General features: G+C 49.0%; 3 protein-coding genes across 10 annotated transcripts; 1 reads left to right on the forward strand and 2 right to left on the reverse strand.

The window, feature by feature from the left end:
• Positions 1-251: 251 nt before the first annotated feature.
• Positions 252-10,054, reverse strand: MLLT11 (MLLT11 transcription factor 7 cofactor). Of its 8 annotated transcripts, none has more exons than XM_047847838.1 (5): positions 9,949-10,054; positions 9,724-9,828; positions 7,166-7,259; positions 5,847-6,011; positions 252-1,476 (listed from the first exon to the last, which is right to left on the reverse strand). In XM_047847838.1, the coding sequence occupies exon 5, from the start codon at positions 1,468-1,470 to the stop codon at positions 1,198-1,200; it is 273 nt and encodes a 90-aa protein (XP_047703794.1). In that variant the 5' UTR covers positions 1,471-1,476; positions 5,847-6,011; positions 7,166-7,259; positions 9,724-9,828; positions 9,949-10,054; the 3' UTR covers positions 252-1,197. The 8 variants fall into 8 exon arrangements, with proteins under 8 accessions (XP_047703794.1, XP_047703793.1, XP_047703791.1 ...); XM_047847837.1 differs by having other exon boundaries at positions 7,166-7,287; XM_047847835.1 differs by having other exon boundaries at positions 7,166-7,318.
• Positions 10,055-10,123: 69 nt separating this feature from the next.
• On the forward strand, positions 10,124-12,654 carry CDC42SE1 (CDC42 small effector 1). The gene is made up of 4 exons (XM_047847841.1): positions 10,124-10,297; positions 10,810-10,920; positions 11,635-11,723; positions 12,020-12,654. Exons 1-3 carry the CDS (start codon positions 10,244-10,246, stop codon positions 11,707-11,709), a joined length of 240 nt encoding a protein of 79 aa, XP_047703797.1. The 5' UTR covers positions 10,124-10,243; the 3' UTR covers positions 11,710-11,723; positions 12,020-12,654.
• A 2,092-nt stretch (positions 12,655-14,746) lies between these two features.
• On the reverse strand, positions 14,747-16,894 carry CUNH1orf56 (chromosome unknown C1orf56 homolog). The gene is made up of 2 exons (XM_047847858.1): positions 15,710-16,894; positions 14,747-14,872 (listed from the first exon to the last, which is right to left on the reverse strand). Exons 1-2 carry the CDS (start codon positions 16,745-16,747, stop codon positions 14,852-14,854), a joined length of 1,059 nt encoding a protein of 352 aa, XP_047703814.1. The 5' UTR covers positions 16,748-16,894; the 3' UTR covers positions 14,747-14,851.
• Positions 16,895-17,019: the final 125 nt, after the last annotated feature.

Here is a 17,019-nt window from a genome sequence, read left to right on the forward strand (position 1 = left end):
CCTCAGTATGTTGGTAGCCAATGGTCAAGCAGAAGAGTGGTTGTTTGCATTTCTTCCTAAATAGCTTTGTAATTTTAAGTTGATTTCACCCTTATTGATACCTATCCAACCTGATATTCATCATTTTTAATGTACAAAGGCTACTAAAAGAACTCTTATTGAAAGACAATATATAAGCTGAAGGTGAAAGCAAGGCTAATTTCGGAGATCTATACCGCTTCTCTTTGAAGAGAGAAAACTAGAATCCAGGCCTGGGATTGAATGTCTTTATTCAAGAAATGAGAAAATGGCAGCACAAATCAGCAATAATTTTGGAAGGAATGGGGGTACAAGGTGTAGGGTCATAATGTGATTATTTCAAGGTCTCAAGGTAGCTGAGGAACTGTGCCTGAGGCCCATTGATCAGTATTCTCCATTGCAGACGCAGGAGGTGGCAAGACTAAAACACTAAAGGCCAAACCCTATTATGCCTTTTAGAAACAGAATCATACCTTACAAATTATCATAGTACTCAGCAAGATTACATTTTAAGATTTGAAATTGGAGTAATTTCCCTCAGCTAGCGTTAGGAGCAAAGTTGTAAAGTGCAAAGGTTTGAAGGACTACCCCTTTGACAATATAGTTATTTCTGAAACGATTCAATTCTTTCCCTTATTTTTGTTTTCCATGAGGTATTATCACCTCTTGTTTTATACCTTTCATTACACCCGATTTCTCTGAGGAAAAGAAGGTATTGTAAGGAGACTTAACACCTTAACAGCCTTTTAGAAATCCTACTGTCTCGTAGTAGATAATCTCAAAGCCTCCAGGGTTTTCAGCGACTGTTGAAGAAAGATTTGTGTTTACCGATCTGGAGCAGGATATTAGGTTTGAGCAATCTCTGAAGAAGATTAAAATGAAAAAAAAAAAATTGTCCCCCATTTTGAACTACTATACTACTCTCTGGCGCCCCCCACCAGGCTTCTTTCTGGAATTAGTGTCTGGGGGGATAACTTTGGGGCTTAAGGGCTTTTGAGAAAAACTGATAACGTAAATAAATAAATAAATAAATAATAAATACAACACAACTCTGGCAGATTCATCAGCACCACCTCAACACCATAGAGGGGAGAGAGCAAGATTCACAGGACAAAGGGTGGGAAGGGAGGGGCTTGCAAGGGAAGACAGGGCAAGGTGGTGGAGAGAGGAGTCTTGGGCTTAAAGCAAGTCCAATTCGAAGGAGTGGATGCTGGCAATGGGAGCTCTCCAGAAGTTGAAGGTGCTGTACTCCAGGAGGGCATCGCCTTCGGAGTGTTTCTCCTGTTCAACTCCAGTTGGTTGCCCGGTCATCTTGCCAGCGCTGCTGTCTTTGATCTTGTAGGTGGATGTATCTGACAGACCCAGGCCTTCCAGCTCCGACAGATCCAGCTCTGGAATGGGCATCCTCCAGAAAAGAAAGGAGCTGTACTGGCTACTCACAGGGTCCCTCATAACTTCCTAGAAAGGAACCAGCTGTTAGTCATCATTCTATAGCAACCTCTTCATGGCCCACGGCCTTTCCTTACTTAAAAACTTCACAGGGGCACCCAGGTGGCTCCTTCGGTTAAGCATCCAACTCTTGATTTGGGCTCAGGTCATGACCTCACTGTTCATGAGACGGAGCCGCCCCCCCCCCCCCCCCCCCCCCGCGTTGGGCTCTGCACTGACAGCACAGAGCCTGCTTAGGCTTCTCTTTCCCCCTCTCTCTGCCCCTCTCCCACTTGTATGCACGCCCTCTCTCTCTCAAAATAAATGAAGGTTAAAAAAAAAAAAACTTATAAAAAAAGAAACCTTAAAAAAAAAAACAAAAACTTCCCATTATCATTTGCCTCTGTACATGATCCAGATTTCCTAGGACAAGCTTTGGGAACCTTTCCTTTATTACTATTTTCTACCATTTCCTGCCTTCTCCCATCTTGGAAGGACTTATTCACTGACTAATGCTTCAAGTCAATCTTGGGTCTGGTTTTCAAGGCTTTCTAGAATTTGGCTCATCCTTCCTAGCCATGGTACAGCCTCTGCTAGTTATGCTCATTTCTGTCTTGCTTAACTTTGTCTACTCTCCATCTTTTGTATTTATTATTTCTTTTACGTACAAGATCATCGGTTTACTATAAAAGGATACAACTCAGGAATGGCAGATGGAGGAGACACACAAGGCCAAGTACAAGAAGAGGGCACAGAGCTCCCATGCCCTCTCCAGGTGCTCCACTCTCCCCACATCATGTGTTTCCACCAACCTGGAAAGCTCCTCTCTGCTCTCCATCTTAAAATACCACCCAAGTTTCAAGACTACCAGGAGTCCCTAGAAGAATTCAAGTCCTTAGAGAAATCATTCCCCTGAATTCTTATGTTTTTAAATACTTGGCTTTTTCCTAACTTTGGTTTAATAGGTATCTCTAAAAAGGGCTTTGAGAGAGAGAGAGAGAAAGCATGAGCCAGGAAGGGGCAAGAGAAAGAGGGAGACACAGAATCTAAAGCAGGCTCCAGGCTCTGAGCTGTCAGCACAGAGCCTGATGCAGGGCTTGAACCCATGATTGTGTCCTGAGCTGAAGTCAGACGCTCAACTGACTGAGCCACCAAAGCACCCCTAATTTTCTCTCTTTATCCATCCATAACTTGCCACTCCCATCTTTTAGCCCACAGGCAAGCCCGAACAGCCTGTATTTATAGTTTTCTCTAGCCTACCTCTCCTTCAAAACAAAGCCCAGGTAGGTGCTGAAAGAATTTTCCTATGCTATAACAAGACCTTGATTCTCTGATCCTAATGCTAGAATTTACCTGAGAGCAAATGGATTGGGAATTCCAGGTAAGGAAAGTAAGAGTTTAGACCGGAAGGAGAAAGTCCTTTGACAGAATTCGATACTTTTCTATGCTCTAACAAGTACTCCTATCATCTTTTCCCACCCACACCCTGATGTTATAGGACTAGTATGCCTCCTGCACCCTGCTGGTTACTAGCCAAGAAGGGGCAAAAGTATTAGTTGAAATGTTCCCAAAGAAGCAGAATGAACATTCCACTGCCTCCAAAAATAGAACCCCCATTTTAAAGGCCTTCCTCCCAGTACACTCCATTGGCTCCTACCAGGCCTGAGGCTCCTAAACAGTGGCTTTAAATAGGTTCCCAACTGCCCCCATATAATGTGTTAGGCGAACATGAGAACCACTGCACTACAGGAACTATAACCGCATATAATGTGAACTGTCTCTACTGAGCCAGAACAAAAAAGCCTTAATCTAGAGCACAGTTATGTGTGAGTGTAGGGGCTTTAGGACTGGTGAGTGGGCAGACCAGGATGTTTTTAATGTTAAAAGCCAGTTCTCAGTTGCTCTTTTTCTTCTGAGGTTCAGGCTCCAAAATAAACCCTGGGAACTGAGCATTACTCAGCAGAGAAATCGCTTAGAAGGAAGGTTATGTGGGGACTGGAACAGGGTGGGGGAGGGTGCTGGAAAGGTGAGGTCATCATCCTATGATACTCAACTCTGATCATTTCCACAGTAATTTCCAGACACATGTGCACAGAGTTACAAAAAATGGTTGGACCTATCAGACTACCTACTCTGGCTTCAGACAGGGACCACCTTAGGATCATCAATGTTACGGACTTCTGACCAGAGACTTTTTTTTTTTCCTCTTCTTCTTCCTTCCTTCCTTTTCTTTTTTAACTAAATTGCCAGTTATTTGCCTACATTGCTGGCTTTTTTTTTTTTTTTTAATATCTCCTCCTTTACCAGTCCTCTCCAGATCAAGCTTAGTATAATGTGGGCACATGATAGAGTCTTTAAAAAATAGAATCACAGGGGGGAAAAAATCATAGAATTTTAAAACTAGAAGACATGTTTAGGGTTCCTGGATGGCTCCATCAGTGGAGTGTTTTACTCTTGATCTTGGGGTTGTGAGTTTGAGCCTCATGTTGGGTGTAGAGATTACTTAAATAAATATATTCTGTGCTGTAACATACGGTATATTTTTTTTTAAAAAAAAGGAAAGAAAAGAAAACATGTTAGAAATTATCTGCTGACTTGTGAAGCCTTCCAGCCAGTTAGAACATAGGTCTCATTCCCCATCTGGTCTTTGTTGATGTGTTGTACATAGATAGTTGCGTACAGTTTTATATAATCCTATACCAATATTCTCAAAACTTGCAAGAATTCTTAGTTGCTGAAGAACAGATACTCAGTAGATTAGATGTTGACTGTTCCTGTGATTCTGATCTGAATGATGAAAATGCAGAAGACAGTAGAGAGCAAGCTAGAATCTGAGACAGTGAAAAAGCTCTTTGACAAACTGACTCCTTTTCTTAAAACCAGATATGTATAAAAATTGTCTAAACAATCCCTGAGTGTCTGGCAGAGCGTATCTTGCAATAAAAAAATGCTAAAGGAAATTTTACAAAATATTAACTTACAAGGCCTAAAATCTCTAGCTATGCCATGAACTCGGAGACATGTACAGAGAGTACCAAATGCATAGAAAGACACTCATACAAGCATGTATGACATTTAAATTCAAGTCAAGAACACTGACCACACAGAAAATTGCAACTAAAATACCATTCACACTACTCTCATCAGTAAGGAAATTCTGGTGTTTAATATAGTATGGATTTAATTCCCAAGTCTCCAAATTTTGCAGGAGGTCCCTGTTTTCAGCAAGCTTTCTCTTCCCCTCCCCAACTGTTCTCCATCCATACCTCATCTCTCTTTCCATTTCTTAAAGGGCTTGGACAGTGCCTTGTACCACAATATATGCTCAATAAATCCTTCCAAATGTCCTTCATTTTAAATGATCCAGATACTTTGGGCAAAGGTAATTTCTAAATATCACCCTTTGTATTCTTAGGGATACATGATTAGCAAATATGTAGTATAAAAAGACACACTCTCTCTGAGCCCCACAGACACACCCAAATACCCTTTGTCTAGACCCTCTGTGGGAACCTAAGGCCTACCTGCCTGACAGGGCCTTGCTGTGTCATGCTGCCACCATTGGGGGGAATGACAGGGATGGTGGTTGGAGGGGATGGAAGCTCTCTGGCATTTCAGTATAAGTGCCTCCCTCATTCTGGTCTTGGATTTCCCTGTTAGCCATGACCTTCCCCCGTCTATTCTCACTGAGCTGCAAATAAGCATTCCTTCCCAGAATCTGCTATGTAGCTTTTGTGGGCTGTACTGATTTCAATATAGGATCAGGCAGTTCTCCAACACAGAGGCCCCCACCTTCCTACCTCAAGCTGCCTCTTTCTTTGGAGCAAAGGTTTGATGGGGAGTGGGAGGCTGTTAAATGAGAGGTCAGGATTACTTTCAATATTATGTCATCCCTTCCCCCAAATTCCCTCCTATGGAGACAAATAAGTTTGGGGTGAAGGCAGACACATCAATGGAACACCACAGAAAAAGTGTGTGTATATATATATATATATATATATATAGGGAAGTACAGGCTAGAGCAATACAGCAAGACTACAGATTCATCAAAAAACAGGTAAAACAAATTATAGCTTGAAAAGGAAGATGGAGATAACAAATGAAGATAATAAAACACCTAAGACAAATTATAGGCAAATAGATACTTGAAATGAGATAAACGCTGAGAAATAATAATTCCATGTAAATTGTTAGAAATTAATGTCTGTGTATTAGAAGGCAATAATGGAAATCTTAGCAAAGGGATCTAAAAAGGTGACCAAAACCTACCCATTGTTCGCAGCGCCCCTTCTCTTGAACTGTCCCCACCTCATCCTTATGAAGGGTCTTCAACCTAACCAGAAGCAGCTGCTCTTTTATCTTTGCAGCCCCTTGCCCCCCCTTCCCGCAATTTAGTTTACCTGTTATCAATGAATTACTAGTGTGTTCCCAAGATGGAAGGAGTACCTCGAGGCTCCGGCGTCTGCTCAGGGCTGGAGAAAAAGCAAGCTGTTGGGGCTTTGACGGCTTTGTCTTCTCACTCCCTCTCTCGCTCCAGTGGCTGAGTCTATCTGCTCAGTCTCCCCCTGCAATGCAGCCCCTCCTAAGAAGGGCGGAAGGACTCCCCGCCCCCTCCTTGCCTGACTCGGCTAATTCAAATGATAGGTTCCAGAACACTTCAGGGAGGGAGACAGGATTAAAGCATCTCCGTAGGCTTTATTGGTCCGCACAATTATTCCGGAGCTCTTCCCGCACCCCCCTGGTGCCTGGGGTGCAATGAATGAGTAGTTAATTGTCCCCTAATTTTAGGCTTATGGATTTAAAAAGCTTAACTCTGGATAACAATAGAGGGGTGTCCCTTTATGCCTCAATTTAAGGATTTCAAGTTACGAAATGTTTTATTTTTGAGAATCCGAAAAAAAATCCTCGCCCCTCCCCCCTCCAATCCCTACTCCTGCGACTCGCCTCCGCACCCTCACAATGAGTAAATAAACCTAGCCCTATTCCACTTCGGGGAGAGCACGGGAGGATGGGGTGGGGTGCTTCCACGAATCTCTAAACTTAGCCGGGCCCGGGGGATTTGGGGGCCCCTCTTAGTTTTGCCCCGCAATGCCTGGCGCGCAAGGGGGGACGTGACGCTGCGGGCATCGCGGCTTGGGCGCCCCCCCCCCCCCGCCCCCGGCCCGCGCAGGGGTGCCAGCCGGCCGAAGCCGCCAGGCCACCTCCCACGGCCCCGTGTGGTGCAGTGCCTCCCCAGTCCGGGGGGGAGCAGTGCGCCCAGCTCCGGGCCGGACGGGTTTCGTAATCGCGTCGCCGCCGTTTCCGCCCCGAGCCAGCCCCACCTCTGCCGGCCCGCCCTCGGCTCTCCCACCGCGCCGCGGAGCCAGCCCGGGAACCCCACACCGGCGGGCACGGCGCGGGAGCCCCCACCCGCGGCAGCCGCACGCCTCGACACCGAAGCGCGGCAGGTGAGACCGCGGCGGGGGTCCCCGGGCGGTGAGCCCCGCCTGCGCTGCCGGGTGGAGACGCACCGGATGCTGGGGGTGGGGGGGAGGGAGGCTGGGACTGTAGAGATGCAGGGTTGGTGGGAAGAGGAGTGCGTTCCCAGAAGAACAGTCTCCATCCCCGCCCGTGCGGTGCGCAGGCCGTGGCCGCTGAAGGGCAGAGGGCAGGGAGGGACTGGGATGGGGGGGTGGGGGGACGGAGGCCAGAGGGGATAAAGTCTCCGAGACGCACTAACCTTGGCGGTGGCGTGTGCTGGACAGTGAAGCACACAGCTGGGTCCTGGGACGGCCAAATCTGAGGCCAAAGCAGCCACGGAAGACAGTGACAGTCTGGAAAATTCACAGCGGGATCCCAGTCCTAGTTCAGCGTTGGGAGGAGCAGAGGATTTCTGGGTAGAGTTGGGGAGTGGACAGAAATGCAGTCCATGGGACTGAGTCTCCTGGGGAGGGAGCTTAGGGCCTAGCTCCGGTTCCTAGTAAGCCCCCACAAGACCTTCCTTGGGGAAAGGCACAGTCGGTACTGGGGCAGATGCCTGTCACTTGATCGAAGAGTGCTGTTCCCCTACTTCCCCGGAGCCCCTCAGCAGCCCTACGTGTCGGGAGGTCTCCACAAGGAACCAGCTGCAGCACCGGGCTGAGAGCCAGAATTGCCCACTCCATTCTCTCAGTTCTCTTTCTCTTTCTCCAGCTGCTTCTTGTGAAGGCTTGTTGGGCAGCGGGTTGGAGGCCTTGGGGCTGAAGGCAGCGGGACCGGGAAAACCGGTTTGGGGCTAGAACAGGACCGGGGAACTACCTCTGTACATCCTTTCCCACTGGAACCTTTCTCCCATCCCTCCTCCTGCTTACTCCCCCAGTGGTTGGGAAGCTCCTAAGTCCTAGTGTGACCTTGGTGTCTCCCAGCTCCATCGTTCAGCCTTCCTATTTGGGACTCAGGCCCAGTTCTCAATGCTACTAGGCTGTCAGGATATGGCCTTACACAGTCTAATGCTGAGTCCTCCTGCTCTCTTCCCAGCCCCTTCCCCTCCACTGGGGGGCTAAAATAGTGGGCAGTGAATGCAGGTGTCTCTTCCTCCTGGGCTTACCAGCTCCGGACTTCATTTTTCCTCAACCCACTCATCTCTAGATACTTTAAAGGAGAGTGGCAGCCCGTTGCTCTTACTTCCTTTTCTGGCCTGTACCCCCTGCCACCACCACATTCACCCTGCCCACCCTTCTCCACACTCCAACTCCCCTGCCAAGTTTCAGAGACCCTTATGTTCTGTGTCCTGGGGAATGGAATTTCCTGGTCACTTCTCATCATCATTGGCCCTTTCGTGCCAAGTCCCACACACACATGCTTTCCCTCCACCCAGCTCTTGCCAGATCCCTGGAAAAGGAACAGACACGTCCTTGTTCTCTCCACTGCCCCTTTCCCTCCCTCTCCTCTCCCCTCTTCTCTCCTCTTCCCTCCCACCCTCCACTTCTGTCCACTCAGCTGGGTGTTGGGGGAGAGTCCACTCTCTGTAAAGCCTGGCTGGTGGTATTGGGGGTTTCCTCTGATTCTCCATTGTTTTCTTCATTCCCCTGCCTGCAGCCCTTAACACCCGCCACCACCACCATTGCGACAAACCCTGTGACTGACTGACTTCCCCACTGACCACAGCTCCCCTCTCTGGACAGCTGTGTTCTGACTTCCGCCCCTGTCTCATTACTCCTCCCCTCCAGTGGTGGGAAGGGAAGTAAAGCTCAGGCTCCTAGGTCTTTCTCTCCCCTACAAGCCGTATCTTAGTGTTTGTGTGATCTCATCCCAAAGCTATATTAGAAAATCCTCTCAGTTCTTAGAGCGGTCTTGGGTCCAGAGCATCGGGGTTCCAGGTGTGGAGGGGAGGGAGATTCCTATTCGTGCTAGAGTGTAATACTCATGAAGCAGCCCCATTTGGTGTCTTTGAGGCTCCCTGTATCATAGGACTGGGGAAGTGCAGTGAGCCCAGGGGAAACCCAGGTGTGCCCTAGCCTGGCTGGCCGGGAGGAAAAGGGAAGGAAGTTCTTCCCTGGACACTAATGCTGTTGGAAAGTTCCTCATGTCTGGTTGGCTGGTGAAGCTTGGGAATGGAAGTGGAGAGGAGGGAGGAGAGAACAGGTCACAGCATGAGAGTAGGAGGCAGGCGGGGAGGCCTGAGGCCCCATGGGGGATGAGGCAGAGCAGAGCGGCACTGCACGATGGGACATGTGAAGAGGGTGGGGAGCTGGAGAAAGACGCCTTGTGGGACAGAAGATACCTGGTACCTGTGTCCCTACAGCCTGTGCACAGATCATCTGTCCAAGGCACACACTCAGGAATCCTGGCCGTGCCACATATATGCACACAGAGGTGCACACGCAGGAGTGTGGTGTATACAGCCTTCGGGAAAGATCTCAAGGTCAAGTAATAAAGGAGCTGTTGAAGGGAGAGGTTGGATCTCAATTGAAGGAAATGAGGAGGAACAAGGGCAGGGATTAGAGAGGGAAGAAACTCCTCACCATAGAAAGTCTTTCTTGAGGTCCAACCTGCTGCAGTTAGTCAACTACAACCTGGGCAGTCAAGGCCTCTCTTGGTCTTAAAGAAAATCTAGATGTTTAGGGTAAGGCAAGGAAAAAGGGAGGGACAAGGGTGGAGGCCCTGTTTGTGAGAACAAAAAAACCACCATTTCCTCTTAAAGGTCACTTAACTGCCCCTCCCCTTCTGCCCTAAACCCAGGGAGATGGGAGGAGGGACTTGTGGCACCCCCAAAACTGCTCCTTTGTGCCAGTGTCCCTCGACCCCTCCCATCCTCACCCTAAATGCTTCTATTCACTGCCTCTCCCTTGGTTCCAGCAGCTCCTCAACCGCTTGGTGCCTTCTGGTTCTTTTCCTTTCTCTGGGCATCACACTGTGAGGTTCCTGTGTTTGGAGAGGTTAGTGTTGGGTGCAGGATCAGGGTCTTTAAGGGAGAACAAGAAGATCTAGGCTCATCAGGAGGCTTCTCAAGGAGGGGCTGGTGGTAGAGATGGGATATCTCACCAACTTTCTTCTCTCTTTACTTTTTGCCCATCCAGGTTCCTGGGGCTGAGAAGACATAACCTTGTGCCTGCCTGCTCACCCCAGTCTCATCCTGCTAGTCCCTCAGGGTCTGAGACACTGACCTTCACTGCCCAGCCAAGGGTACCACAGACTGTGCTGTCTCCAGACCTGTCCAGCTGAGTAAACCCGGGTTGTCATTACACCTGAGGGCACTGAGGAGTGGGCAGTCAAAGCACCAGAGCAAGAGCCCTCTGGGGCCTCAGGCAGAGGAGTGAAACTGGAACCATCAGGGAACATGAGTGAATTCTGGCACAAACTAGGTTGCTGCGTGGTAGAGAAACCCCAGCCGGTGAGTCCCCAACCCCCCACCCCCACCCCAGCACACACAGAAATCAGTTACTGCGTCCTGTGAGGCAGACACAGCACCCAGAAAGCACCCTGCTTGCCTCCCTTTCCGTCACAGTAGTCTCTATGGCCAGGCAGGTGTGCACATGGGATACAGGGGAACTGGGAGACAGAGGAACTGAATAGCCCTAGCTGTCACTTCCTGTTTCTGTCCATTCTGGGAGTTGTAGGTGGAGCTTAATACCTGTCTGTCCCCCCCCCCCACCCCCCAATTGTTTCCTCATCAGCCAGAGGTGACTTTGATATGTCCTTTCTTTGGCATTCACTCTGCAGGCTCCTGTCATTGTCACCCTGCCTGTGTCCTCTCTGTGTTTATATTGTTAGACCGTAGTGATTTCCCTGTTGTGATGCCACATACCCTTGCCCATCAGGCCCTTAACTCTTCCTTTAGTGGTTTTCCACACTTCGTGTGGAAGAGGGGGCTTCAGACTTAACTCCCCTGTCTTCTCTAAGCAGAAGAAGAAGAGGAGACGAATTGACCGGACCATGATTGGGGAACCAATGAATTTTGTCCACCTGACTCACATTGGCTCTGGGGAGATGGGGGCCGGAGATGGACTTACCATGGTAACAAGGCAGTGGGGAGAGGTTGATGTGGGATTGCGGCCTAGAACCATTCCCCTTTTTTGAAGTTTAAGCAGGGGACATATGAATATCGATGGGGAAGTAAGAGGCTAGGATTCTAGTCCTGGTCACCAGCCACATAAACCTGAGACCTGGCATTTCAGGTTTCTGGCCTAAGCTCCCTCATTTTTATAATTAGTAAATTATTCTTTACTGGGACAGGGGATATATGTGACCCCAGATTTACTTGGAGGGCTTTTCCCCCAAACCAGACCCTTCTATTAGTTAAGAGTTAATAGTCATATTGTGGCCGGGTGCATTAGGACAGGAAAAAGACTGACTGAGCACCCCTGTCCTAAATAATGTCTAATACACTTTTCTGCTCTCAGAACAAGGGAAATAGGCCTGGAGATAGTGAAGGAGTCTTTTCACCAATTGTGAAACTCCGATAAATATGAGAGAGTCCTTTGTGAGAGTCTTATTAGTAGAAGACCCATTTTATCTTATCCTCATGAAAGTCAGTATGAAGGGAGACACTGAAACTTCCCTTGGAAGAATGGTGGTTGGTTTTAACCTTTTCAGATTGATTTTTTTTTTTTTTTTTTTTTTTTTTTTGCCAAAGCAATGGGGTCCACCTCTTCCATGGAGAGCACAGGGGAGATCGCTTCCTGTGTGATATCAAGACAGGATGAGGGTCTCACGTGTGCTTTTTCACAGACAGGTGCTGTCCAGGAGCAGATGAGATCCAAGGGAAACCGAGACAGGCCATGGAGCAATTCTAGGGGCTTGTAGCTCCGACAGGAATGGTAAGTAACTAAGGACACCCGTCCAACATCTCCAGCCTGATAGCACATCCTGACGCCCCACCTCAGAACCCTGATCTCCTGCAAGAATGGGAGGTGAGAGAAGCAAGTATTAGGATGGGGGAGTCAAGAATGGAGGACCCAGAAGGGCAGAAAGACAGCGAGGCACAGACAGATAGAAATCGAGAAAAGAGCATGCTGCGGAAATAGCCGAGAGTCTACACTAGGTGGTGCCTTACCCCTAAGGCCTCAGTTTTCCTTGAGACTAATCCTCCTTCTTCAATTTCTTTTTAAATCAGGTTCTGCTGTCGAAGCCTCCACTCCATGTCCAGCCCAGAAGAGATGTTGCTCCCTCCTAGAACCAGTGACCCCCGGGTCCCTCTTTTCCCTATCTGCCTATTAGTGCCTCAGAAGGCTTGGGGGCTGGATTCCCTCTATTCCCTCTGGCTATAGCCCCTCCTGGAGATGGGGTCAAGGCAGCAGGACTGACCAAGTGACTACTGGTTGGCCAGAGGAGCTCAGCTGAAGCCCTGGACACTCTCAGATCTGAGATAGGAGTTTTCTGGGAACCCAGGATAAGTTCCCTTCTCCTGAATGACGGTCTAGGTGCCAACTCTTAACCTGGAACTCCTTAAATGGGGTAGGTGAGTGAGATTCCCAAAGCTGAAGCCGGCTTTTTGCTGAGAAGCTCCTTACCTGCCCTTCTTCTTCCTCCTGGAATGAACTGAAGCAGACGTCAAGCAGGGAGAGGAGGGGAGGGTGACCACTGCCGAGTCTACTCTTTCTCTTTAGATCTCAGACTTTAAGCTCACAGCCCCTCAGTATCTCTCTGCAACTACCAGGGTCTTTCTCTAATTAGGCCTCTAACCCTGTTTCTGTAGCATTGTGAGTCCCCCAACATCTTTAATTAAAATTTTAAGATGAGTTCTCTTAATGACCTCCCTCCTTCTACTACCTCTACCCTTGACCCCATCCCCACTAGGAACGTTTTTGTTTCCCATTGATTAAGACCTAGGTTAGAGGTGGATCTTAACCTGATGGTATTCCATTTAACTCTTGGGGACCTTGCCTGCCCTCTGCCAATCTCCCTGCTGGCCCAGGTGAGGAGAAAGAGGGATCTGGAGAGAAACCCAGAATGTTGCAAAACTAGGAGGTAGGTCTCTGAGTGGACCTCCAAACCACTGAAGATGGGAGGAGTGGTTGGTTGAAAACAATCGTCTGTAAGTTTAGAGATCTTCCAGTCCTTACCACATGGGAGTGGGGACACCTCTAGTGCATGGATTCTCAACCCAGACACTTTTGACATTGGGTTGGGTAATTCTTTGTAATGGGGGACTATCCTGTGCATCCTAGGATATTTAGTAGCACATCTGGCCCATCCTAGTTATGACAACCAAAAATGTCCAGGTATTGCCAAATGTCTCCCCCCGGGGGCAAAAATCACCCCTAGTTGAGGGCCACTGCTCAAGAGTCCAGGTATCTCTCTGTAAAGTGTTTTCCTCACCCTACACCCATTTCATTATTCATCTGAAGCCTGAGCCATAGATGAACTAGGCCCTCTGGAAAGCAGGCTCAACGGGGCCACACATCATCTCTAAAACAGGCTCTTTATTCAGGGTATTGCTCTGCTCACATGGGTTCATGTCTCCGGTGGATGCGATGCCTACTACCCTTCTCTGTTCTTGTTTGTGGAGAAGGGGTTCCTGTAGTATGGAGGCAGGAACAGGGTTTGGTGAGATTGGGGGAGGGAGGGAGAAGAGGCAATAGAGAGAGCCACAGACACCCCGGTGTGTTCTCTGCAAACTTTAAGCTCTCTTTCTGTGCCCTGGTCCTAGAACCAGATACGAATAAGACTCAGGGAGTTTCGTCTGAAGACCAGGTCCCACTCCCCACCTGGCTGAAGAGTCTGCTTTAGGTGGGAAAATAATGCAGGAACAGGGTCTTTAGGCAGTTTGTTTTCTCAGGTGTTTCTTCTGTCCCCTTCCTTGCAGGGTGGTTAGGAAGGCAGGACAAAACCGGTGAGCTCCTGCCTGCTCAGAGACTGAGAGGGTGGGGGTCTCTCATTAGCTCCGTAACAAGCAGCATCCTGTTTGATGGTGATAGGGTCAGGAATGTGGGAACTAGGATCCACTCTGCTGAGACCACCATCCATCCAGTGTGCCCCTCCTCAGTGACAGGTTCTAATTGTGTTTCCATTTCAGTGTATTTCCTGCCCTTTTCAGGATCTAAGATTGGTCATACATTCCCAATTTATTGTTCAAATCTAGCTAGTTGCTCTGAAAGTAGCTCATCTTGTCCTAAAGTAGCTTAATGGCCTGAGGGTTATACTCAATCTGAAGGGTTAACAGGATAGGGTAGAAAGATGGGGGGGCTCGTGGACTCAGGACACCCTGATCTTTAGCCTTATTCTGATGTCTTTTCTTTGGACACAGTCTTCTTTGGTGTTCTTTTGCCTTTAGCTACCTTTTCTAATGTGTATGCTACCATCACTTTAACAATATTTAAGAGTGATGGCAATGGGTTCAAGAGTCATAATTTATATTAAAAATGTGTTGGACTTTTAACTACATTTTTCAAATAAAAAACGTGTAAGCAAAATAGTCGCAGAGTGATCACTACAGGTGTGTGTTGGGTCAAAGGATAGATATGGTTGATGGCACTCCTAGGAAGTAGCCGACATGGAATTCTGTGCCAACATCACCCTTTCCAAGGAGAGAAGGCCAAGTACTGTGAAGATTAAGAAGACTACCATCCTTTTCCAAGAGCTCACCTCCTTGTTCTTCCTGTTCCCTCTTCTTGGCTTTCATCTGAGATTTTTCATCTTTAAAAAATCACTAAAAACTTGGGAAAGGAGAAAGAGGAGCAACATCAACATTTTATCCTGGGGTACAGGGTGGGGGTGAAATATGCCGGAGGACAAGGGAAGGGATCAGGCCCAATGGTGTTAGCTACACGGTTCAGTTTTAAGGTTGAAGAGATTTCTGGCCTCCACCCTCAGATACGTCTGTAAAGAGACACAAGACCAATATTTTTTCTAATTTTTTCTGTACTAAAAATATCCAGTAGGTTCTGGGATTGAAAGGGTGGGGAGGTTGAGATGCTGACACCTTCTCTTGAGGACGAAGTGGCCATTACCTGCGGTTTCTCTCTAGCTGGGTAAGAAAACAGAAGAGAAGAGGGGAAATGTTAGAACCACATCTATGTTTTCCCTTCCTTGCTTCATCTCCCTCTCCCCATAAGCCCTCATTTCCTCAACGCTACTGCCCCCTACTTAGGCTTCTTTATATTGAATCATTGGTATTGGATATCCGGGGAGAAGGACAAAAACAAACTTGCAAAATGACTGACCGTATATACTATTTTAGTGTCCTTCCTCTCTCCCACAAAGGTCCCGAAATCCTAACAATTGAGAATATTTTATCAAGTCAATCAGAACCTTTGGTAGTTCATTTGGTAATGCAGAGGACTATCCTTCCCAAAGAATTCTTAAGTTACTGGAAATCATCCCAGGAGTTCTTTGGGATAGTGGTGGTGGAGGGCTTCGGCACTGGTGTCAATGCCCCCCATCTCCTCCTCTGTAACGGAATAACACCTCACAGCATTGTTGTGAGGGTCGATCCAGGTAAAGTGCACATAGTAAGACCTTAAATATTAGCTGTTGTTACTATTAGACTGCATTCATGAGCTGAGAATGATTTATATCTTCCACATCTATTGTCTGCATCAAGAATTGTTGATATACCTACAATCTTCACAATTTGGTCAATAATTCTCTAACGACCCATACATGTTACCCATTAACCAACCAGCAGTTGCCCAAGAAATGAGTGGAATCAATGGCTAACAATAATGTGAATAACTAGTATATTATGAATGAATGACCAAACAGATGACAGTTCATGGAAGCACACTGGCTGGTTGACCCAACAGGATTTTGGATGTCAGGACTTTTCATCAACAAAGGTCCTTGGCTATCACCAAACACTTACTGGTTGCATCTCTGTGAACACTGAAGACAGACTGTTCCAAATATCCTCCAGCCCGATCCGGACTCGTCTCCAAAAAGCAAGGGCTGGACTGGGGCTGGGGCTGGGGCTGGGGCCAAAGAAGAGGAAGGGGGTGGGTCTGAGTCTAGAGCTGAGGGGCGGTATGGGAGTGGTAGTGGTGGTGGTAGTGGTGGTGGTCTGAGTGGTGGTCTGAGTGGTGCAGCTGGTGTCAGGGCAGAGACCAGTGTCCAGAGGGCACTCCTCCCTAAGCCGGTTGCAGGGACACTGCTGGTAGGTACAAGGCCGGTGCTCTGTGTGGAGTTGGCTCAGTGCTCCAACTCGAAGGCGCCCGGAAAGGCCTTGCAGCCTGCCTGCCCTGGACCGGCTCATGGTGCCTGACCTGCAGTGGCAGTGCCATGGGCCCCAGGGCATGAGAACCAGCCGCAGGTCCTCTGCTGGCGGCATGGCTGTTGGTGAGGGGTGTGGCCACGGTCTCGGGGTGGACCCTGCTGTTGACCACTGGCTCATGGTACTCTCGGGATGAACCAAGTCCTCAGTGGACATCCACGTGTTGGCCCGCTGGTCTGAAGAAGACATCCTGATCTCGGGCTCCTGGGTATTTGCTTTAAACCTCGGGTTGGGCATCCTCGCCGTATTGGAAGTCGCTCGGAGAGACTCTCCGCTCACATTACTCTTTCTGGCGTTGATCACAACCCCCTCTTCCAAAGACTCATCTTCCTCCGGCGATGACACAATTGACTTTCTGACGCCTGTGGCCACTGTGGAGGCCAAAAGCTCGGCCGCGGCCGGGCCTGCCAGGCGGTCGGCACGGGCCACGAGGTCATCCTCGTCCTCCATTGTTACCCTCATCTTCTTGGGAGCGCCGGTCCGGGGGGTGGTCCGGTAGTTGCGGGACATCGGGACCCCGGAGCGGAAACTTACCCGCTGCGACTCGGTGGAAGTCAGGCCTTGGGCCCCCGCCACCCGGGGCCCCAGACTCAGCAGCAGGGCCCAGAGCAGCGCGCCGGCGGCGGGGACCATGGGGCCGGGCAGTGGGCGGCTGAGGAGGAGGCCAGCGAAGGAGGCCGGGTCTCCCACCTCTTCCCTCCCTTCCACTCTCTACCCAGGGGGTCGTTGGAACCGAGGCCCGTGGGGTTCCTACCGCGCGCCACGCCCCTCCCCCAGGCCCTCTTGTAGCCCGAGGGGCTGAGCTAAAATCCCAGGAACTCCAGCAGCCAGAACTCCTGCGGAACCACCAGACGCAATTGTGACGTAAGGGCCTGGTCAGGCAGTGCACTTCCTCTGAGCCGAGC

Source organism: Prionailurus viverrinus, unplaced genomic scaffold (genome assembly GCF_022837055.1).
Source record: "Prionailurus viverrinus isolate Anna unplaced genomic scaffold, UM_Priviv_1.0 scaffold_50, whole genome shotgun sequence".
NCBI classification, from domain to species: domain Eukaryota; kingdom Metazoa; phylum Chordata; class Mammalia; order Carnivora; family Felidae; genus Prionailurus; species Prionailurus viverrinus.